This window comes from Aptenodytes patagonicus, chromosome 8 (assembly GCF_965638725.1).
Source record: "Aptenodytes patagonicus chromosome 8, bAptPat1.pri.cur, whole genome shotgun sequence".
Classification (NCBI taxonomy): Eukaryota; Metazoa; Chordata; class Aves; order Sphenisciformes; family Spheniscidae; genus Aptenodytes; species Aptenodytes patagonicus.
This window is the reverse complement of record NC_134956.1, coordinates 23,322,203-23,346,527: the sequence shown is the minus strand read 5'-3', so window position 1 is coordinate 23,346,527 and position 24,325 is coordinate 23,322,203. Positions and strand designations below refer to the sequence as shown.

The window sequence follows — 24,325 nt, the reverse complement described above, 5'->3', positions numbered from 1 at the left end:
CTGAGGACAGACCTGCAGCACCTCCATTGTCTATAGGAGTAGTGTATCCAAAACAGGACAAATAACCAGAAAACACAAGTGGGAACATGTATCAAGCATTTGTTGTTTCTAGTCTGAAAGAGTGCTGATCCACGACTTCGGAGGTTTGGCAATCTGCATTCACTAGCATTTTGAATTCTAACTGCAAAGAAAAACTTTGTTTCCTACAAAATTATTCAAACCCACTGTGTTAGCTAACAAGTATATGTGTATGTGATCAAAGTAGAGGGGAGAAAAAAATAAGTGGTATTTAAGAAATGTTATAATTAATTCAGCTGCAATGCTTGGCTCCAGAACAGTTCTTTAACCATCATGTTACTGTTGTACACCACTTTGATGCGTACAGTATGCAAACAAATATCAGATGTTTGGCGGCAATAAGAAAAATCAAATATGCTACTTAGGGAAAAAAAACCAACAGCATTCAGTTTCATCTGCATTCATCATCAAGGTAAACTAACAGTAAGTAGTACACAAACATTATTGTACATGTATCAGTAAAGCAGATGCAATACACAACTCAGTTTAAGTGGTATCAAAACCCAGTTATAATCTTTAAAACAGAGAATCTTTAATAATATTTTAGAGTGAAGCAGTTATAAGTTACTGCTGTTCTGTTCCCAGCTACAAGAGAAGAAATCGAGAAATGTATTAACGACATTGATTTTGTAGCTTGGCTGTTTACAAAGGGGGAGGCATGGCCAAAGCAGGCAAACTCCACAAGCACTGATTAATCTCACTTCATAATCGTGTGATCATCACCAAAGGGGAGTGCTTTGAAAGCGTTAACAGACTAGACCAGGATCTGAGGTTTAATTCAGAGCAGCCAACCACTTGGCTCCTTCCATTTAATACAAGAGAAGGTGCTCCAGCACCCCGTTTTGTAAGCGTCGCTGATCGTTTCAGATTTTCCAAGAGACTGACAGTGAACAGTTAACCACAGAAGTTTCTTACATGACTTACACGTCACTGTTTAAAAGGAAAAGGTAGAGGATTAGTTCTGGAAGTGCTTGACTGCTGTACATACCCTTCTATGATCCTCCAGTTGCCTCTGTGGTAGACTTTGATCAAGCTCCTGCTGTACATGCAGAAATTTCATTTTAAAGCAGAACAACACTAAAGAGACACTAATATTTTTGCACTCATGGAAAATATTAAGGGAAGTGACAGCTGAAAGCAAGGGGGAAGATGAGGAAGATCGACTGACAAGCTATCTAAACATCTGAACATCTGCCCTCAATTAGCTCTGGCAGTACTTAACCAGTCCGCTCCAGCAGACCATCATGGCATGCACGTATGCCAACACATTCTTGTGGATTTAAAGAAAACACAAAGTCTGTCTAATTTTCCAGTTACCGGTAACACACCGAAGTTTTTAAGAACTCAAACCATGCATGCCCATGCATACATATACACAGACACACACACACACACAAACACCCCATCCCACTATACGCACACTTCTGGAGGAAGTGTAGGTACTTCAACGTATCTGACCGTGGTCAATGAAGCTCTTTTGAGACTGCGGAGGGCCTCTGAAAAAAAACTGTGGGATTTCCGTTCCAATGCCATGGACTTCAGTGGGGTTTCACTAAACGAAGTCCCTATACATGTGCGTGTTTCCAAAACAAATCTCTCATTTCAGGTATTAATTTTCAGGAATGGAACTTCCACTTCGTAAACCTGAAGTGCGTTGCGTTTTTGCTGCTTTAAAGCATTCTGAAAATGTGTAGGAACAATCGCTCTATACAGGGACCCATCTTAAACCAGGAGCCACCTCCCAAACATCTCAAAGTCATTCTATGACCACTCAGAGTTTCAGTTTACATTTAAACACTATTCCACAAAAATTACAAATACAAAGGTCTAAACCATCACAAACTACATTTTTTTCTTCATGATTTCAAAACATATTTATAATCTTCACACCTATATAGCTCACAGAATTGCCACTGTCCTAGATTTAGACTTCCACGTTGTTTCACTTAGATTTCCACTGGTATAGCACCCAGTTGTACAATCTACCAATGCCATCTCTGGATGTCCCATTAATTTCAAAAAAAATTGAGATTTCATAAATTCTTATGTCTTCATTTCAGCAAATAATCTGTCTTATGCAAACTAATGCTGGGGTATCTCATAAAGGAAATGTGCCTACATATCCAATTCACTATAGAGCTAGTAAACCTTGGACACGTGAAGTGACCATTAGCTGTTTCACGGTGGCATTTGAAATGGGACACCCAGCTGCTCTGGGATTATGAAGTTTCCACTAACTTCTGACAGCTCCATTTCCTAATCAAAGTTTTTAAATACGTGAGACAAAGGGAAAACCAAATTCTGTATTAGCAAAATGAGACTTTGTTTCTCTGGCTCCTAATGCAGGGGGATTTGAGAGGAGACTTTTCAAACAGTGCCTCCCTTAAAAGCATAAGGGAAATGGCTGAAGGGAACAGAGATTTGGGACTGGTTTACATGATTTTTTTGTATTTTCAGACTATCACACTGATGCTGTATTGGATTAAACCACTTCAACAAATCTACTTATTTTTCACTAACACCACGCAGGAACACACATTTCACAGGGTGTTTTTAACAACAAGACACTCCACCAGGACTACTTCAAAACACCAATATTTGCCTGTTGTACAAATATAGGTGGGTGACACACCTCTACAGAGCTTTCCGTTTCTGGAGGTTGCGGCAGCTAGTTGAAAGTAAAATGCAGAAAAATTAGTCATTCTTCAAGAATCTTTCATCCCAACAGAAATCTAGTGGTCAACACTTAGGGGAAGGGAGCTAGCAAAGCACTTGACTTAGCTGAATCATCACAAATGAATTATAGCCATAATAACTGTTTACACCCTCCCACCCACCCAGCTCCTAAAAGGGCTACATCTTGAAAATTTAACAGGTATTCTTTGAACATCCCAAACTACTTTGCATGAACACAGAGGCACAAGCAAAAAGCTTTAGTTGCAGGTGCACACAGGCCTGCGATGCAGAAATGCACTTTTGGGCAGCCTGCTCGGACCGCGCACCCGGGACCTGCGACTCGCAGAGGGCCAAGGCAGTACACCCATCCCCAGCGGGGAGGAGGAGGAGGAAGCCAGGGCTACATGTCACAGAAAGGCAGCAGACTTACAACGTTAGTTTAAAAAAAATGCTTTCAGCGGATTCTCATTTATAAACATACTTTTCCCGAGACAAAAGATACGTGATACAGCACCAAACACGAGCAACGAAATAAGAGGCTTAACGGTGACAGCTTTTCAAATTTAAAATGCTGATCATCACATTGAAACAGATGAAGACGAGCAACTTTTATCTAGTAGAGCTTAGACATACAACAGAGACCTAAACATTCAAATGAAACTGCCTACTAAATCGTGAGTAAATTGATTTAACTTCTCAGGAACAGACACTAAGAAATAAGACAAGGACGATACAGTAATACCAAATTAAGTCAGCCACTCAGTGCCCATGTCTGCCTAGAGGGCACATGAACTAGACAGACAAATCAGGCATAGACTGGGAGAGCGACCGTGGTATTTTAACCTGATAGCCGCTGCAGCCTAGGAAATGCATAGCAAAGAGAGGGGAAGGCCACGGGATCCAGAAGTCTAAATATGGAGAGACTCCGCTTCCCAGGAAGGAGCCAGGGGAGCGAGCGCTTCCCCTGCGGTGCTCCATGGGCAGGGGCTCCTTGGCCAGGAAGAACCGTTCTCCTAATGGTCTTTTCTCCTGGCTAATTCACACGGCCTTTGGTACACCATTTCCTTGCATTGTCACCACTCTTGGAAACTTTACAAGCATGCAAACCATTTCTCTTTTGGCCAAATTGAAGCAGGGAGTATTTAAGCCAGAGGACCAAAAGTTAACAGGAAGAACCTCATTTACGCAGAGGAACACACAGTTCCTGCGCAGCCCGCTTTGCGCACCCTTGCTGCTTGTAGGCTGGACACTGGAAACTCCGTATCAAGTCATTAGGGAGTCCAGGCACACTGTTCTGATTGCAGACACCGTCTGCACAACTTGCTTCAGAGCAAAGCATAAAATTCCTCCATTCTTAAGTAGTCAACAGCAGCAAGGAAATTGTGCATATTCCCCTGTAAGGGAAGTAAGTTACCTTCCTTCCAGGGAAGGGGAGACTGAAGCTGGCAGGTCAAGTGGACACCACTGCCACAAGATAACGTACTGGACTTATGATTCCCAATGAAAGCTTCTTTATTCCTGGGCTTATACTATGACCCCAAATTAATCAAACATATGTGTACACTTTGGGGCTGAAAACCAGCACAGACGAAGAATCAGCATGAAATTAGTTTGATCTTTCCAACTTAAACTGGAGAAGGAAAAAGCACATATTCTAGCTAGCAAATTCCTGCGCCTTCCCACTGTAGCACAGACAGCATGTATAAATAGATCAGCATGTTAGAACCAGCCCCACAAACTCATCTGCAAGCAAAAGCTACTGCCCTTGGCAATGCTCGGATGGATCATTCCAAATAAGCATGGCCTTCAGCAATCTTTCAGTAAGAATATAAACTCCAAATACTGAAATTGTTATTCTTTCAGTCAAAATGGGTTAAAATAGCAAAGAATTATTGAGCTATAGTTACTGTGCTACACTTTGCAGTATCCTGTGTGCTGCAACAGCAAAGTATCAGCTTATGCTTGACAAGAAGGATTGAATAGGGTGGGAGAGTAGACCGAAGTAGTAATTTTGCTAGATTTCTTGTGCCTCCATATACCTCAGCTCCCCACCTAGAAGAAAAGTGATGGTTTGGGGGGCAGGGGCAAGTTTGTGGAATACCAAGACACTTCACTAACAGCAGCCAGGTGAGTGCCACGGACACACTGGCCAGCTTTTAAACTGGAATGTTGTGGGTGGCCGGGTGAGAGAAGAGTACATCATCTTTACTTTTTACTAGCAGTAGCAAAAGTTCCATTCAACTTGCTGTGCAAAACCCCCTCTTCCTTTGAAGTTTCCATTCCCGCAAGGCTGGCAAATAAACCACTCATCATTAGCCGTAATGGGAGAATTACAATTTCTTTGACCTGCTGGTGACTGTAATGCTTCTAGCATCCATTTCCCCAACGCAGACTACGTGTGTTTCCCAGAATGGTTTTTATCTGACTCAACAGTGGATGTATCCACCTCAAAAACCACCAAAGCAAGTGACAACTCAAGTTGAGATGTAATGAGTTCACACTTATGAGATATGGAAAAGGTTTCACTCCTTTTCCTTTATGGTTTTGAGGAAGGTATGAAAGTTTTATTTTCATTTGCTTTCAAAGTAACAATCAAGATGAAAGTTGTCTAATTCAAACAATTAGCACTGTGGATAAAAAAAGTGGAAACGGTTTGAGAAAATGCAGAAAGATTTTCATTCAGGTTTAAAGCCTCAGGATTGCTTTTCTCAATTTTTTTTTTTTAAACTCACCTATGTAGTAAACATCCAGAACACTGAGCGCTAAAAAGGCCTGAAATGCATTTAAAAGGCAGGTGGAGATTCCAGTTCACATAGACTGGGTCTGCTCCAGATAGTGGCTTCAGCAGAACAGGATGGAAAATATCTCATATTGTAATGTTACAAATGGGTGGGAAATAATCTTATCAGAAAAACCTGCATGTTTGTGTGAGCGCACACACACAAACACTTTCAAAAACCTGATCCTTTTCTCTTCAGCCTCACCAAACTTTGGCATTTTGACAAAATAATGGACAAAGCAGCACACTTATAAGCACAAACTTCCTCCACTTCAGGCCATCTCTGAGTTCAAAGGATTGAGAGGTGACAAACCTCAGAGTGCTTAACTTCCACAGGCTGATGCCATTTTCCAAACTACCACACATCTCCTTTAGATCGTTTTCCAATCAGTACCTAAATCGGATACAAAGATGACTAGCTGGGACAAGGAAATAATAAACTGACACCTGTCCTGGGAGGTCTTCAAGATCAGCCTGAGCATTTTGAAGCAGCTTAGTCAAACCAAATTGATTTGGTTCAGTAGAGAAGCAATGGCGAGAAACGAGATGCCCTGCGCTGTGCAGGAAGTTGGGTTAAATTACCGAGCAGTCCCTTCTGGTCCTGAAACCTGTGAATTCAGGAGCCAGCCCAACTCCGTGCATGTGACATCTAATTATCGGGGTGGCGGGGAGAGAGATTTGGCACAGAGGAGGAAATCAAAAGGGGAAAAACACAACTACAGAGTCCGTCAGCCAAAGATCACATTAAGCTTTTGATAGCTAGGTTGTATATATCCAGATGCAAAGAACTACAGTGAAGATCTCAGATACACGTTATTCTGAAACCATTGCCCTCTGCTTCCTCTGCCTCAGCTCTTGCACAACCACCTCCTGTATCAGCTGGAGTTCCAGTGGGACTGGCTGTTTAGATACAGTCCTGGAAGTCCCCTTCCACTTTTTCCTCCCTTTTCTGAATTTCTCCTCTTTTCTCTGTGAAATACATCCAGTATAGCTCTTACTTGATAGACACACAGCAAAAGCACCAGCTCATCTGATTCATGACAACAGACCAGAGCACAAATTATGTTGCTGTCCTTCATGACCCTTCAATAATACCAGAAAACTCCACATAGGTTACCTGCTTGCCAAGTCTCCTTTATAAGGCCAACACTGTTACCTTGTAGAACGGGGAAAAAAATTGGATAAGAAATTTCTAGCCTCTGCAGATGATATGTAGGTGTTTGTCAAACATGCATTTGACTTGCTGTGGATAAGTTTCAGGGCAGAGGGGAATAACTGGGAACCAAGAGCACTGAACTGCTTTGACAAGCTTCCCACGTTACAGTTTACCATTGTAACAGACCTGCATCAAAGTTGCCAGGCACTGTATTTTTAGTGATGGAGGATCTCACACCTGCATAAATTAAGAGGTAGCACGAGATGTGAAGCAGCACCTTGTCCTGGCACAGGCTCCTCTGAGCCGTGCAGCTCTCCCAGCCCACGCAGAAGGCACATGGGATTTATAGGGGCAGAGGCAGCCCCCCAGTTCCCACCGGCACGTGATGGAGCAGCAACCACACGCTTACACCCCCTCGCCTCGCCCAGATTGGGGACATGGCTAAACTTCCCCCCCCCTTATCTCAGTGAATTTGTAGAAACTTTGTGCACTGCCAGACGATGAGGTGGGAAATTTGGCGTAAGGGCTGTCAGCGCCTGCACTGAAAGGTCGCTGAGATCTGCCTACAGGAATGCCTTCTCTCATTTTCCAGCGTTTTCAGTTGAGAAAGCGTGTTTTACTTGGGCTGGGGCTTTTCTGGTGTTAGAGACCTCTGTCTCTGATACACCACTGACCTTCAATGGGAGTGCAATCACGTGCTTCTCTTTAAATTCTCAATCTTGCAGGTCTTTTACAATAACTGAATATAGTAAGAACTATCTTCACTACACATTTTACATTAGCAGTTTTAATTAACTGGTAAGATGGTGTAAATATTTTTTTTTTTTGTTACAAATAACTACAAAAAATGTTCCAGTCTCCTTTTCCAAAGAACTCACCAATTCCAGTTCATGCAATAAAAACAGTCCAAAGATTGCAGGATTTCTGAAGGAAAAAAAATATAAGGCAGCCCACAAAAATTTATGAGAGCCTGCATTTCCTCTGCTTGAGACATAACAAGTGAAGCACTGTCTAGGTGCAAAAATACACAAGAGAAATGACTGTGGAATAAGCTCTCTCTACAAGGAAAATAATTTATAAGTGCATCTCTCCAGCACTTAAGAGGTTAATAAATTTTCCAATTCCAATCAGAAGATGCATAAAATAGCACATATTTTGCAACTTACTCAGCCATCGTAGTTTTAGTTTATCATTGATAAAGAGCACTGAGAAGGTTACTTCAGTCAACCCCTTTGAATCAGGACTTTCCATTCCCTTTTCACCCACTTGAAACTTCAAGACCAAAGTGAAGAGGTGAAAAAAAAAAAAACCCCAAACTATATTGAGTGGGTCTGCAGGTGTATTTTGCTGGATACTGTTTTATCAGCTGCATAAAGAAGTGTCATTACTGAATAAAAATAGAAAAACCCCAACAACAAAAAAAACCTGGGGTTTTACTTAATTCAGTTTTTTAAATTCAAATCCTAAAAAGGACTAAATAATTACACGGGAAAACTCCGGGTGGTTATAGACTTTTGCTGGATTTGGTCCTTTCGGTGTTTGCTGGCCGCTGCCCAGGGCCCCACCAGCCCCGCAGGGGGGAAGCAGCAGAGCACCCCCTCTTCACCCTGAAAAACAGAATCCAGATCCAACGGCGTGGGACCGGCGGTCATGGGAAGCGTCAGCAGCCCCACAGGCACGGCAGCTACGGCCGCAGGCTCAGGGGCCGGCAGCCCCGGCGCAGCCCGCGGTGACTGTAAACATCTCCACCGCATTTATTGGCAATTACCGCTGAAGGTCACACATCAGCAGCAGGCCTAAATTCCAAGAAAAAAAGCTGTTCTTATGTAACTGCTGCCTGAATGTTGGCAGGTGCCCAGCGGAGCAGCTCACTGCAATGTGGCTCGGAGGGGGGGAAAAGGGAAAAAAAAAAAGTAGGACATCTCCCAGCCACATTCAGCATCCTGAGCATGCCACCTGCAGGTCAGCACTAACACTTCTCTCCTTTTCAGTCCATAAAATATTAATGTGTTTCTCTAGGATGCATGCATTTTGGTGTCCAAGACTCACACTGCAGGTGGAAACTGGGCCATGCTGTCCCCAAACGCCTATCTGGACCCAGGAGAGCGGACGGGAACGTCTCGTTGCAAACAGAAATGCCTCAGCAGGGAGGGAGCTGTGCTGCCTGAGCTGCCCTGGACCACAGGGAACCCACGGTGGAGCTCACCATCTCAACCTCTGTTGGGAAACGCCGCAATTTCTGCATTTGTATCATGCCTGGACTTTTTAGAGGGTGGAGGATTAAATTAAAAGTAAATTAAGCTGTTGTGTCTAATTACAACTGGGGTTTAGTTATCGCTGCTGTGTGAAGATTCACACTTGATGGCACTTGAGGCAAATTTAGCTTGGTCCTGAACCTCTTCTCGAGACACCAGCATTGTCAACAGCTCTACCAAGAACAGGATTACAGCAGTTCCAGCCCAGTAAGGAGTCAATCAAGAGATACTCAGCCCAAGGGCTTTTATAGACAACACGCCAGTGCCCTGCCTTGGGGGTTTCTACATTCTTTATTACTTGAGAAACCTGCACAGAGCCAATGCTAAGACCACCCTATTTAGCTCTTTAGCTCGAGTCAGACCCCTTCAGCTCCTAACACCTGCCCGATACTCCAGGAGAGCCCGTGGAGCCAGAGAAACGGGAGTCCTGCTGCAAACCGAAAGACAAGCTCTGAGCACACAACTCCCCAAAATCAGGACAAACCCCAACACAACCAGATTGCAAATAAGGTGCAAATAAGGTGCAAAATGGTTTACAGTTTCCGATGGTTTTGGTTTTCTATCAAAACAAATTGTGCTTTTCATCCATCTTTCAAGATACCTTTTCTGCTCTTTATTTTAATACTAGTCTTACGCAGCCCCTATCCCAAAGGTCTGTGCACTTCTACGAGTTTACAGGAACCTGAATGTTTTGGGAATATGGCAAGATGACTCTCATTCTTAGTGTATCCTAATTTCTGTCCCCAGAAGAACAACCTTTTACACAAATCCTGCCACAACAGCAGATGTTGCAGAATTCAAAACACATCTACAAGAGCTTAAAGATGCTATCACTATTATTTCTGCCAGACCAGATCATGGTCCTCAGACTATAGTAATAGATGTTGAAAACTAACACCACACTACACCGCTTCTCTGTGGAAAACTACAGTTCCTTCCTCTCCCTCATTTCCAACAAAAAGGGAATTCCAGATGAACCCCTCAACAGAAAGCACGTGAACTAGGCCAATAAGCATTGAACTGTACTACCCTCCCCTTCGTTTCCACAACACTTCTCCAGCACTGCAAATACTCCAGCAACCCCAACGGCTCAGCCAGGCATTTGCTGGGGGTGCTGCTGACCTTGCGCTCAGGTCGCAGCGTTCACCATCCTTCCTGTTCTGCGGGGGATTTCCTACCATCGAGGTGAATTCCAGCATTATTCACCCAGTTAAAAGGGCACTCCCTTTCTTCACTCGCAAGAACGTTAAGGGGGACTGGAACGCTGATTCTCTATCATGACTTTCAGTAACAAGTGCATGGACCTCCTGGCATTTTATTATTTGGATTTTTATTTTTATTATTTGGACCCACCGCTCACTGAAATTACCTTGCAGTAAGCAACTAAGATATATAAATCTATGTATACAATCACATAAATACTACAAAATCACACTATAAGATGGTTACTTTAATAGCATTTTACCCTGAGGGAGTATAAAGCATTTCAGCTGATCAGAAAAGTTAAATTGTGCAGAATTTGACAGAAAGGGAAGTTAATAATTTTACTCATAATGGAGACTTCTGTATTCTTTGCCCTAAATGTTTAGTTTCCAGGGTTGACAAGGGGGGAAAAAAAAAGGAACGCCCAGGATTTCCGTTGAGACTTGTCAGTGGTTCAAGCCCTGTCTCAATCCCTTTCTATACGCAGCCAGCACTCGTTGCCGATGGTTATAAACACACCTGCTCCCTCCACGCAGTTGCTCCACTGAGGAGCAATAAAGTTCCTCCTGTGCAGCCTCCAGACCAAATCCTAAATTGCTCCACACACTCTGGCTGATTTATTGCAGGCAGAGACAGCACACAGCCAGGAACTGCAGGGGAAAGTTTCATATTATGACTTAATTTGCAATTAAACAATTCAAGTTTGAAGTTTCTCCAAGATAAAATTATATATATATATATATATATATGTTATTCCTGGGAAGCTGTAGCGCCACATAATCTAAGGGGTCTAACGCCCAACAGAGGCGTTAATGTGCTACAGATTAACTTTTCAAAAACAGAGCACGCTGCTGGTGCGTAAACCAAAAATCTTGCTTTATAAAGAGAAAGAGAAAATAATTACACCAGAGGTCAGACACCGCAGCACCTCTGTAACTATATAATACTAGAAGTTTGGTATGAAGCTTGAAGACACACCTGAGATGTCTCATACTAGCACAGGTCAGAGGCGATGGCAGTGTAGTAAATGGACTCATGCCACACGAACTGCTGTCCTTCAGACCAAAACCAGACTCTCACTCTGCAAACATCCTACCCATCAACTATCTTCTACACACACTAACGGGAAGGGCACCTTAAGAGCAGAAAATTTCCACCAACAAACAGAAGGGTGAATACTCTGAGCAGCTTTAGCTGAGGATTTCCTGATAAAGAGCTTTTTGTTGAAGCTGAAACTGGTGATGGGAAAGGTGTCTCAGACCCTTGTGCTGGACCTTCTGCTCCAGCCTGGAGAGGGGACCCCAGCGCATGCCGGGATGATGGTGATGGCACTGACCTGCGGCACAGCAGGGGCCTGAGCATCCCAACCAGAGGCTAGGTTAAAAACAAACCAAAAAAGCCACAACTCCGGTTTGTTCTCGCAAGGAATTCTGCTCCTTCCCTCCCCTGAAAGCCCTGCTGAACAGAAAAGACCCTCCAACCCAACCCTGAGCGACGTGTACACTTTTTGGTCTACTTTTGTGACAAATAGTTTGGATTTCAAATCCATTTCAGCAGGCAAGGTCCCCAAATATTATTTGGTTTTCAGAATGAAGTTCACCCAGGTGAATTCCGCTGATCAACATAAAAATTAACAAGTTCTACAGAAAGCAATTTATAGCGTATTTCATTATCTACTGTATTGAATAAAGAGCAGTAACATTTTAAGCATTTTAAGTGGTTGAATTTTGTTCCAAATAAAAGGTTGGCTTGGGAGAGAACGCAGGAAACAAAGTGCAGAGAGGAAAATATTTCTTTTTTCCCCTGGTATTTCAAGTAAAATAAGGTGCCAGTCAATCACTTTCTCAGTATTATACATTTATGCAAATTTTAGCGCCCACACTTTTTTTTTTTAGCTGGATGAGGAAGTTGCAGCAGCAGAGGCAGCTCAGCCCCCTCCCTCCACACCGTGCACCAGTGCCCAAACCAGACACACTGCTTTTAAAAGTCCTTAGAAAGCTTAATTTCAGTTAAACTGAAAGTTCTCACTCAAATATGGCTTTTCCGCCTGTAAAACAGCTACATACAGCATAAACACAGCCCGGGCTGTTGCACTGCCAACTGAAGGCACGTTTTTGATGGTAGGAAGCTTTTCACACAGAAATAGCTTCAGAAGGCAGTAATTTTCACAGGGTTACACCACATCGCTTTCACAACACATCCAAACGTTTTACGTGGCTTTATCCACCAAACCTTGACTAAGAAGCGACAGGAAGGACAGCGAGATGCTTTGATGAATTGCATGACTGTCACTTTTTTCGGTAAAGCCAACAATACAGTTTCTGCACAAGGACCCAGCCCTTTGCAGTCCCGCCTGCACCCAGCTGTGCCCATGCCCTGGGACACGAGTAATGGCTCTCGCTAGTCAGCAAGCGGAGACACCTCGTTCGGGGTCTCCTCCAGCTGGCTTTTGGCAGGTTCTTCCAACTTGTGTGGACGCCATTAAACCTCAGTATTTAGTTTTGCTGAAAGAGCCTGTTCACTGATGACACGGTAATCGTGGCCGAGTGCTAAATGCTGACATTTTAATGGTGCTTGCAGCAGTTGATGCTCCAAAAGCACTCAGATCTGGTCCTAAACTTCATGGGTTCTACTATGGCACCAAATGATTGCAGACTGCCAGAAATTATAACTGCATTTGGACTAATACTCCAAGTAATGACATATGGAATTAGTTATGGTAACTATTCCCAGTATAGACACATGGCACACTGAAAACTCAACTAATTCACTGACACAGGCATACAAATCGGAAAGCTCAGTGCTGAAGAGACAACAGGACAGATCACAGGGCTACTCATGAAACAAACACCATAGAAACAACACTGTAGAAAATAAATAAAATTAAAACCTCAGCATTATCCAATTCAATGGTAATCTGCTGGAAAAGAAAGAAGAAGGGGAAGAATTGAAAGCAAGCATTAGTAAGAGAAATTACAAATAAATTTCATGTTAGGATCTTATAAATCATTTAACATTTTAATGCTGCAATCCAACATTGTGAGTACTTTACAGTTGCCATGAGTAACATTTGCAAGCGCCCGGGATGCGGTGGGTTAGGGAACTGACACCGCTGGAAGCACTGCGCCAGGCAGCTTCGGAGGCAGGATGCGCCCTGGCTTTGTTCCTCGTGCCAAGTGACACACCACGCGGGCTGGCTGACCGAGATCCAAGAACTTCACCCTTGGGCATAAGAGTTGTCACCAGCGTGAGCTGCAAACAGCAGTAGGAGTGCAGCGGCTGGATTTCCAGTTTGGGAAGAGAAATGGAGTTTTAAAATGTAAGTCCTGCAGAACTCAGGCTAATCATCCGGTAGGCACCCAGGAAGACGTGTATGAATGACATGTTTCAGCAAAGTAAAAAACTTGGGTCTAGCCTACACTGTCAATGTAGTAAAGTTTTCTGCCTATTAAATATACCACAGTATGCTACCCATCACTGAGTGAACCTGAGCGCGTGCCAAGATGAGGAGTCTTTAGCAATATGTAAAACTTCGAGCCTTCCCACAAGCTTCTGTACATCTGTGTTCTCACCACGGTTTTTGCATGCTGCAGAGGAATCCCAGCTGTTTAATGAAGGCCTTCGCTAATGGGAGCGGACAACACTGCATTCTCATTACGTTTCCCACCTACAAAAGGGACAAGCGCACAGGCCAGGAGGGTATGGCATTTTGATTATTTTTGCTGGAAGATTAAGTGTGAGAGAAGGAGTACAATCTTTTTATAAAACAGATTGTTCCAGCGAGCACCACATGGTATTACAGCAAAATCACACGCTATGCCAAAACTTCCATGGCGCTCTGCTGCTGAACACTACTGTGAAGTGACTGCTGTCAATTCGGTGAACATCTGACCTACAAGCAATATTGCTTGCATGATAAATATGCTGGTCACAAGAATAAGTTTTGCCACCTTTATGTATGTAGGGAATCCTGTATTTAGAATGGGTGCATAAGTTTTTTTTCTTTTTTTCTTTTTTAAGTACTCCAGGATGATTTTAAAAACAAAAGGTATTGCCTTTTAAGTGGTGACTAAATACAGTTATATGAGTCACAAGGGAGAATAAATACGATTGCACTCCTCACAGCCAGACAGTAAAAGCTGTTCTACTACTACTAGCAGTCTATCTTTAAGAAATCAGCTGCTTTTTCATGTTCGGAAATCCACTTCACAGGCAAGCATATTCTTATCTTGCATTATGTAACTGATCTACTGTTTCAGAAATTAATGCATTTTCTACACTTTGAAGATTTTTAGAATCTTGTGGGGTTCTCCACAGTGCAGGTTATGTTAACTGCATCTTCTAGAAATACTGCTTCATCTGAGTTGGCCAAATAAAGTCTAAGGAACTCCTGTAAATTAATTTCCATTTAGAAAAATCTCCGAGTGGCATATTGCATTTAAAAGAAAAAAACCTCAAAGCTCTCATTTGGGTTTTGTTGGTGTATAGCATATATATCATCCACCCTTTCTATTACTTAAGGTGACCTTGGACAGTCTCTCTTGGCTGTTTTTAACAGGAGAATGTACACTGATGTATCAACAAACCGTAAAATCAAATCTATGATTACACTGAATCTTTTACATCCCCAGCTTTGGGCAACAGGAAATATCAGCACTCTACACTTGCTAAAGGAGGATCATCTAGCCCAGCTCCCTTTTGTAGGAGCAGACTAACTTCTGCAGGCTACAACCAGTCCCCTTCCAGATCAGACTTGTACTATTTTGCAGATGTCTTCGTAAAGGGACCTTGAGGAGAAGACAGAAGGTTTCCACAGGGCTTCATCTTCTGCTGTTATGACCCAGCACAAGACGCTGCCACTTCAGCAGAAAAGGACAATGTGTTGAAAGTGGGCTGAAACCTGCAGTTGCTGCCCTTTCCCACCTACCCAGCTCCCCTTCTCATCCCACATTTAAATGCTTCCTTCTTGCAGTTGATTAGGGCATTCCCCCAAAGTCAATGAGTTAATTAAAAAATACTGCTACTGGAAAGTGAAAAAAAAATCCCTAGGCAGGACAGCAGGTCTAGAGCAAAGCAGCAGTGGCTGGGAGGTGGGCTGGACCTCTGACAGCCAAGAGGTAGTAGCAGCACGTGGGAAGAGTGTTCCCTGACAGGGCAAGGAGCACAGCACCGACCATCCCTACCCTTCGGGCATTTTCCTAGGAGTCTCCCGCTCACTCACAGTGCTGCTGTGTGCTCAGCTGGGTGTGCTCGGGTAACAGCCCACACACATGCACGTGCACACCCACATGCACATAGCCTCCTCACTCTGTTTGCTCTCCCTCCTCCAGGTCCCTGTGCTCCGGTGTGCGAGCGCCTGCCTCTTGCTGGACTGGCAACAGAGCACTATGTTCTGCTCCTGCGTCCTCCTCACTTCCAGCTAGGCTAGCTAAAGCAGGGGTCATGTCCAACATCCCAGCTGGCCCAGCGATGCTACGGGTTCCTCTGCCTTCAGAGCATCTCCCTCCCTTGCGGCTGCAGCTATAGCTACAGCAATAAACAATTATTATTATTATTATGAAACTGTCTTACCTCTAAAGCTTTTGCCTTTTTGTGCTGTGAATCTAGCACTATGCAACAACTTTAAACCCTACTGCAAGTGAGAACTGGATATGAGACACTATCTGCTCCCGGGCACAGACTCCCAGTTGCAGTGAGCGTCCTTCCACACCACTGCTTCCCCCAGTCCCGACTGGCAATTCTCAATTGCTCATGAGCACATTTGCTGGGAGGGTATATTGCTCTGTACACCTACCGTGTGGCATGGTAATAACCTAGGTTGCTTAAAAATGTATGAGATACCTTAGACTAGGATTTTGAGGTTGACTGTAGGAATGCCTAGATACACAAACATATACGCATATACACACTCTTCTGATGCAAATAGAGAACAGGTCTGTACCTACAGAAAAACATTCTTCTCAACAAGACAAAGGAGTTGTATGTAGGAAAGGGAAAGAAAAAAAAACATGGGTGGGTGTACAGACAGTTTCCATCTGTAATTCACAAGATGATGACTCAGATGTATATAAATTAAAATTAAACTACAGAATGTCCTCTTCTTGCAAGGTTACGTGACCTGATGAAGAGTCACCTAGACCCAGAGAGCAGATAAAGAGGTTATATCCTTCATAAAAAGGTAACAAAATTAGGTATTTTTACAGTGCCAGCAACCACAGGAATTAGACTTAAACTTGCAAAGTCTAAAGTAGAAAAGCAACAGAAACAACCTTACCTTTCAAATTATAAAGTTTTTAGTTGACTAAAAATGTTTTGTTCCTGATCCAGCATAGAAGTGCTTACAACATACAAAACACAGCTTGAAAGAGCGAGAATTTTATTTTCCTTTACTCAATAATAAAGACAGTGTTTAACACAGAATGATGAACTGTAAATTACATTACCTTTTCTCCATAGCCTCTATCTTTGGTCATCATTTCCCTGAGCGTCTGTAATACTTTAATACATAGCTTCTCCTCATTCTCCTCTAGCAGCTGTTTAGTATGCTTTATTAACCTGAAAATAACCAATCAATCACAGCTCATTTTAGTACTAATATTCTAAAATGGGATAAGATATACGTGGCTATGTTACTTAATTAATTTAAGCTGCAAACAAGTTTTATTATCATACCATTATACAACCATCTTGGGAACATTCTCTCAGAGCGACATTGAACCAACTACCATAGGCTTTGGTGAAGCTGTGAAGGAACCTGCATCCCCCCTGGCAGGAAGACAGCCAGATAAAACCCTCTGACTAGAGGCAGAAAGGCATCAGGGGAAGGGGCAGGGGGATTTAGGACTCGCTGGTCTTCCAGAACAAGCACTTAACAGTAAGAAAGAAAAACTATTCCACGTACTACGTTGTTAAAAAATATACTGAGAGTCCTGGATAGCACGATTAGAAATCCATCCTACCCAGCATTTGTTTGTTACTCTGGTACCTAGTTTCCATAAACTCTCTATATAATCCACCCCTCCAGGAGGTGATCTGAGAAGCTGGATTCTGCTCTGAACTGCCCTCTGAATGACCTTGTAATCTTTCCTTTTCCTTCCCTCCAAATTTGGGAGGCATCTGCACTGGGTGATGCATATAACAATCGATTTTGACAAACTTACCCAGCACTAAGTGCTACAAGATCAAGTACCTTGCAAAAATTACTAAGGGTTGAAGGCGGGGATAGAATAACAGGGATTAGCTCATAATTTTCTACTTGTTTATACTACTGTTTATAACACTTCAATCCTGCAGCAAAGCCGGAAATTTTTAAGCATTAGCTGTGAGAGCATGTCAAGCAGTCTTTCCCCATTCCCAAGAGCTCCCCACCACCACCATCCAAGGACAAATTGCATTTACCACATCATGAAATACTCTGCTTTACATAAAGCTGGGCAAGAGGGCACCGTTCCATAGGGCATGGGAAACTTGGGAAAAAGCAAAACATAACAAAAACCCTCCCAACAAGCCAGACTTCAGGACAACTTACTTGCAAATGAAACCTCCACTTTCACATTTCCTCCTTGCATCTGTGTTCTCTGGGAAAAGCAGTTCAGGCCTGTGAAGCACGTCTACCAGTACTGACAACTCTGCCTGGACAAGAGGACGTAGGCGATCCTCTAAAGCTGATACTATGTCCTAGAATATAATCATATCAAGATTTTAAACAAACTTTAGATACATATAAATGTATATGCAGATTAATTTTACAAACCGCAAAAGAGGGACAGGACAGTTAGGTCTGTCCCGCCTGGATAAACTAGATCAAAGACCTCAGAGTTTGGTCAGGTAAGACTTTCAGTTTTACCATTTAATAGTTTTCTTTAAAAGGGGAGCCCTGATTTCCAGCAGTCCCCCAGATTACTTAGTTATCCTACCCTCCCCATCTTTGTAGGTGCTCTTGTTCATATAGGGGGAAGAGAAAAATGTGGATTCAGAGCTACACTGAAACTCTGTAATAATGATCAGGTTATTTATGCTTACATGAGCTGACAAAAAAAAATACTACTGTTAAAATTACAAAAAAAAATAAAATTCTTCCCCTTTTCATCAATCTTTGGAAAGCTGTACCTACCTTAAAATGAAACTACATTTATCCTAATACTTAAACAAGCAGAAAATACTGAGATACCTCTGAAGCCAGAGAGGAAGTTTAATCAAATTAAAATGGACAAATAGACAGGAATGGATAAAGAGGGAGAAGCTATTTCAATGAGAATGGGTTGGGCAGTGTTTTTATATTACGTAATATAAGTTTACGTAAAGTTAGTTAGAACTGTTTGCCAGATAAAGCTTTTGGCCAGAGAATGAATCTTCAAAGGATAAAGGCATTATTCAAGATGATGAATTTTATTTGGTATAAAAAAGGCCTTATTCAACTCTCTACGCATCTGAGCATAGAATATAACTATAACACATCAATCCCTGTTTCTAACACCTAGCATTATGTTTAAATAGTCTTTTTAGCAAAAACAGTATGGGAATGCACACACTTGGTTTCAGGGAATGACTGCAACTGGTTCACAAGGAACCGATATGTCTATTTATTTCAAGCTCTGCAGTGGTTTCCAGGCAGGGCTGTGGCACCTTTCGTTGTACTGGGAGTTTTGGTGCACAAGGAGCAAAGCACTGGAGGAGTTGGAAGGCTGTGATGATGAAAACGTCCTGTCTGATCAAATAAATATTACTAATGGTGGGACAAGAATACTTTGAGTACCACTAGCTTCAAATATCAGCATCTCCTAGGATGAGTATTTCCATACCCATTAGCCATGCATGTTCAGTTACCTGTCTTGATACAATTTACATTTGATTTTTATATACAGTATTACAGTAATATTATATTATTATATTCAGCATCAGCTAACTTGATTACCGTGTGGCATTTTGACTAGTTAATTCATTCCCAAATGTCTTTTCACTTAGTAAATTCCTCCTTTTGTGTAGGCATGCAAGTAAGTGCTTATCAAAGGAGGAAGGGGTGCTGTGTAGTCACCTGTAATCTTTCAATTATGTTTCGATAATCCCTGGAGGCAGCGAGCACCGAATCTCTACGGGCAGCATTCCTTGCAGTCATTCGCCAGTTCATTGCAGTCTTCTGTACAATGTTATGAGATTTCAGGAAGAGATTGTTGACCTGACTGTCCAAGTCTACAGGAATTGCAATCGCACGGCTTTTTGCTGCAACAAGCAAAAGTCAGTAAGAATTGACTCCTTCAGCCCATGTATTACAACCAATGCAAGAACAAGATGAGCTCTACTTGCAACTCCTTCTACAATCTCCCTCGTGTGCACTTTAAACAATGCAACGTGCAGTCCCTGTGTAATGGGTCAGACCTCTCTGTAGCATTATGTTTAAAGGCTTTCACACCTCAAAGCTGTTTACTGTCTTCAAAATGTGGGAGTAGGAAGCTGTCCTTACACACACACTCCCAACATCTCATGCTAACACACATGTACACGTATCCAACAGAATTTGGCCTCATGTCCAGTACAAATTACTCTTCTTGCTACTAAAAGTGGAGCAAATTACTGGGAGGAGTGGCAGAGAGCTATTTCCCTGCTGCAGATCAACAGGACTGCAGAGAGTTTTGAGGTTAAATGGAGAAAGCACTTCAGGTTACAATGACAACACCTATTGCTCAGCGATGACAATATATGAACATAACTCTGGCTTTGTACTATGCCTTGGCTCTGAGTTATCTGCAAGTGGCACCTGCGGGAAGTAAACTGAGGTTTCTTTTTGGAAGGATGACGTGCAGGCAGCAAATACTGAATGACCATGTTTGCAGCAGTTAGTTCTGATTACATCCATTTCTTACCTACATCTGAGAGGACCCGAATGCAGCTTTCCACTGATGCCTTTTGGCTTGGCATTAACCAGTTGCAATGGTACACTCTGAACACGCCTTGCAGCAACTGTACAAACACAGGTTGGCGAGTCTAGAACACAAGGTTAAAGAAAAGAAAATTCAACTCATTACGCCATATTGAGATGTATCAGCATCACCTTGAGGTAATACTGGTTACCAGCTTCAGCCATGACTCTCTGCACACCAGTCATTTCTAACTGGTCTGCATCCACTTGTCAGGCAACTTCATGTTGTAGACAGCATATCTACCACACAATCAGCAACTGAATGGAAAGGGTGGGAACAAAGGCTGGAAGGGAAATATTAAACAGGTAACTTCTAAAGCATAAAGCCTCAAGTAATTGAAGCCTGACTAAGCAAAGGAAATAAGCAGTCATCTTCATCTGTTTAATCAGAGTTATCAGCAAACCTGGCATACAGAGATTCTTCTTTTAGCCTTGACCAGTAGCTGACTCAATAGTCCACATGTAAATGGGACTTTGCTCTTGGCTAAACAACAGCACAGCTCCAGAGTTGAAAACTCATCATTTCAAGTATTATTAGCTGGTATCTAATTTACTGAAGAAATCAGCTGTGTGTTTGTTACTTCCAACATAGGTAGTAGTTAGTGGTAAACACTACAGCTGCTATGGATCAGCCAAAATTAAGGTGTGGTTTTTAGCCCTGTATTTCACAAGGTGATCTTCCACTACAGATAGGTGAGGTACTCCAACACACACACATGCACGAGCTCTGTTCTTTCATCTTTGCAACATCCCAACAATATTGACCAAAGCTCCCTGTTTGGTTTTGTACAGTAATTACTTAGTAAAAGAGTTTATTTCTTTTACCTACAGAGGAAAAAGTATTTTAAATATTTCAAATGAACCTACACTGAAAGGGAATACCCCATGTCCCTGTGCCTACTAACTATGTAATGTTTCTATCAGCTAAAGGAACTACACCACAGTGCAAAGCCCACAAGACTTAGGAACCAGTGAAAAAATACCTCTTTTATTCTGGTCAAGATTAATGCCTGTTTGTAAGAAAAAAAGTGGAGTTAGATGAAAAAGCCAAATCTATTAGATAATTAAAATCTATTAGATCAATTCATCAAACAACACCATTATGAAATGTGCAAAAGGAGAATCAAAATTCAAGAACCAAAAACTATTAAGAGGCAAATACCTATTATCCTTTCTAGAAATAAGCCAAACACCAAAAACATGGCAGACCGTAGTATTCTCCAAGGGCACTGAAAATACCGCACTTTTGGATTTAAGCCACCCATGTATTCCTTTCAGTTCATGTTTAAAGACTTTTTGGTCTTAAAAAGCTTCAAAGATGTTTCATTTGCTTCACCTAGGTCAATAAATCAAATAAGAAATTTACTCCATGTTCACATGCCTCCAACTACACTTGCGAAGGAAAGCCTTGGGCAGCAGCACCCTTTGGCAGCAAACAGGCTAAACAATACTTGTTAAAGAGGAAAAGTTTTGGACAGCTGTTCTTTGAAAAGAGGTATTTATGTTCCCCTAGTCTTATATTATTTGAACTGCATGACAGACGTACAAGGTGTTCCTTGAACAGGCAAGGCTGGTCCTGACTCAAGGGAAGTACAATTTAAGTCGAACAAGCCATAACACGAAAGCGCAGAAGACAAGAAGAGGCTCGCATGGGAAGAGACGAGATGACAAGGTGCAGCAGAAAGGACGGGGAGTGACTGAATCCAAAGGCAACACAAAGGAGAGTGGCAATGGTCACTCGCCTACGGAGACAGCGGCACCAGATCAGGTAGCAGCAGCTGCAGACTGCCCTGCGGCATCTCAGACAGGAGGGAAAAATCCCACCCGGAGGAGTGATGTACACAGCCAGATGGTTCAACGGGCTGTACTCCTCAGATGGGAGAGTCCCTGGTTATGGGCAAGAGTCTTGACAGGCAGAAAAAGGGAAAGAAACAGAGCTTTTAACTTAGAGATGTAGAGGAAAGATGAATCTAGGATAAGGCAGAACTATCAACTGAGGTGGTAAGAGAGAGGTGAAAAAAGTTACTTCATCCTGCTAGACAGAGGGAGAGATTGAGAAACTAAAGAAAAGCTGCTGACAAATAAAATTAACAAATCGCTTAAATACGATGGTAAGGAAGTGTATTCAAATGCTGTACACTCAGAGATGACAATTAAAAGCACGACAGGGAAGAGAGAAGGGCAGAGCCCCGGGGGACAAGGCTAACTTGATCTCGATTTCTCATCTTCTTTTGATGAAGTTTTGACAAACTAGCATGGAGGCTGATACCGCAAATAGTGGCTGACATTTTAAAGTCACATGAGGAGCAAATCAACTGTGGACTGCTCAGACTTGCATGAGTTAAGACAGAACCCTAATAAAGCTGCTCAGCCCAAACACAGCTGTTGCAGCTCCCTGTGCTCTCACAAGCAATGCCCACAGTTTGGCAATTTAAGAGCATTTGAACCAATCCCAAATGCAGCTCTGTTGCTTTCAGTGTGACTGTCTCCTTGTCTGAATAAGGAGGGCTGTCTAAGCCTATGAGAAGCAGGGCTGTGTTGAATGCTAAACAGTCGGTAGATCAGGCTGGCCACTGGTCATCCAGACATGGGTTGAATACATGTCCTGACTCAAGGGGGGCAGACCGTCAACACAAGAGCTACGGGTAGTCAATCAGGGAAAAGCAGGAACATCACTGCTGATATTGAGCTGAAGGAAGGCTTCACCTGATGCACAGTCACGCAGCAGTTTTATGTACACTTGCCTGGAACACTGCAGTCACCCAGGCAGCACATCATGATCCAAAGGGTTAGCGTAAGTTCTTTGATGAGGGACTGACACATCAAATAGCCAGATACCCTTTAAGGCCACTTTTGGGAACCAGATGCCTCCTAACCTGCTGCCAGTTGCACTCAATTACAAACCTGGAGTTTGCACTGTGAAAAACCGCCTTTGGCACGATGAGGTTGCATCAAGTTTCAACAACTACCATACTCAAACTTCTGACAGACCTGCCAGGCACCTGACCACTCCACCCACACTCCTCCCAAAAAGTTATTTATGAATACATGAATGATGTTATCTTAGTGCTGCAATACAAATATTAGGGCAACGTCCTAACACTGCTGTTCTGCAGTGGAAATCTCTACCTTCTGTCACTTCACAAACGTTCCAAGCTTCTCCCCCACATTTCCCCAACTTTTGAACAAGACAAAAATTACTCACCTTAATGAAGCACACTAGAGCTTTTGGAAATTTTTTGTTTTTAAAGGAAACTAGAATCTTCCTATAAAAACATGCTTTCTTTAAACAATCACCTTTGCACCCTCTGTAATGCAACACCCTCTTCCTCCTGTCTGGAAAGCCTGCCACCAAAGCTTTATCTTCCTTCTTCATGGCACTCTGGAGAACTCCTTGCTGCCGTGCTACTGCTTTACCACTGCTAGACAGCTGGCATGCCAAAATATCGCTGAGCAAAATTGCTTGTTTGCTCTCCTGCACCTGCCCACATCATCTTATTCAACTGTACTCTGATCTAAGGCCGCAAAGAGGACAACCAGAGCCCTTAGATGCAACTGCAATACAAAACGTACAAAGAAATCCTTCATTCCCCTACTTGCAGTGTGATTTTCTCACCCGGAACCTAATAGTGACACGTAGAAACTTTCTCCAAAAAACCTGTGTGATCTCAGTGGTAGCACAGAGTTGAATCTGCTAACGAAGTAAACTGACACTCCAGCCTCTCTAGAAGAACATTGGTACTCTGATCTATAAATCTTTCCACTTCTACAGCAAAAGAAACATCCCGGTCACAAAGAATACCTATCTGCTCCCCCATTACAAACACGTGTTTCTTTTTAACTGGTAAATGGAACCAAAGTGGAATGAACATAATTGCATTTGCAGCATATTTTCACTTTTCTGTCTCTCTGCATTTTCCTACCTGCAAGGTAGTGCTCTGATCAGAGAATGGGGAACTGAAGAAAGTGGTGACTATACTCATCACTATTTCTGTAACGTACTTCTCCAATACGGAGTCAGCATGCTTTCTGTCACTGGTGTTGTTACAAGCCTGCAAGACAATTCATTCTTAGGTCAGAAGCAGCTCAACCAAGGTAGATTAATAAGTGTTACAGACTGGAATTCTTGATTTCACACTGTTCTAGTCGCAGCAATTCCCTGCCACAACGATATTTATGACACTTGGATCTCTGGATTTCCAGCACACACAAAAGCAGAAGCCCAACACTGTTACTGTTTTTAATGTGTTGGCATATAGCAT

At 42.6% G+C, this 24,325-nt stretch overlaps 1 protein-coding gene across 1 annotated transcript in view; it reads right to left on the bottom strand.

Moving 5' to 3' along the window:
- Positions 1 to 24,325, bottom strand: part of ITPR1 (inositol 1,4,5-trisphosphate receptor type 1) — a 187,309-nt gene that overhangs the window by 68,171 nt on the left and 94,813 nt on the right. The window contains exons 35-42 of the mRNA XM_076346702.1: positions 23,987 to 24,115; positions 20,008 to 20,128; positions 19,182 to 19,366; positions 17,676 to 17,824; positions 16,591 to 16,702; positions 13,038 to 13,067; positions 2,711 to 2,746; positions 1,067 to 1,117 (exon numbers count right to left, since the gene is read on the bottom strand). Of these exons, the coding sequence (XP_076202817.1) occupies positions 1,067 to 1,117; positions 2,711 to 2,746; positions 13,038 to 13,067; positions 16,591 to 16,702; positions 17,676 to 17,824; positions 19,182 to 19,366; positions 20,008 to 20,128; positions 23,987 to 24,115 (813 nt within the window). The remainder of the gene's footprint in view (positions 1 to 1,066; positions 1,118 to 2,710; positions 2,747 to 13,037; positions 13,068 to 16,590; positions 16,703 to 17,675; positions 17,825 to 19,181; positions 19,367 to 20,007; positions 20,129 to 23,986; positions 24,116 to 24,325) is intronic.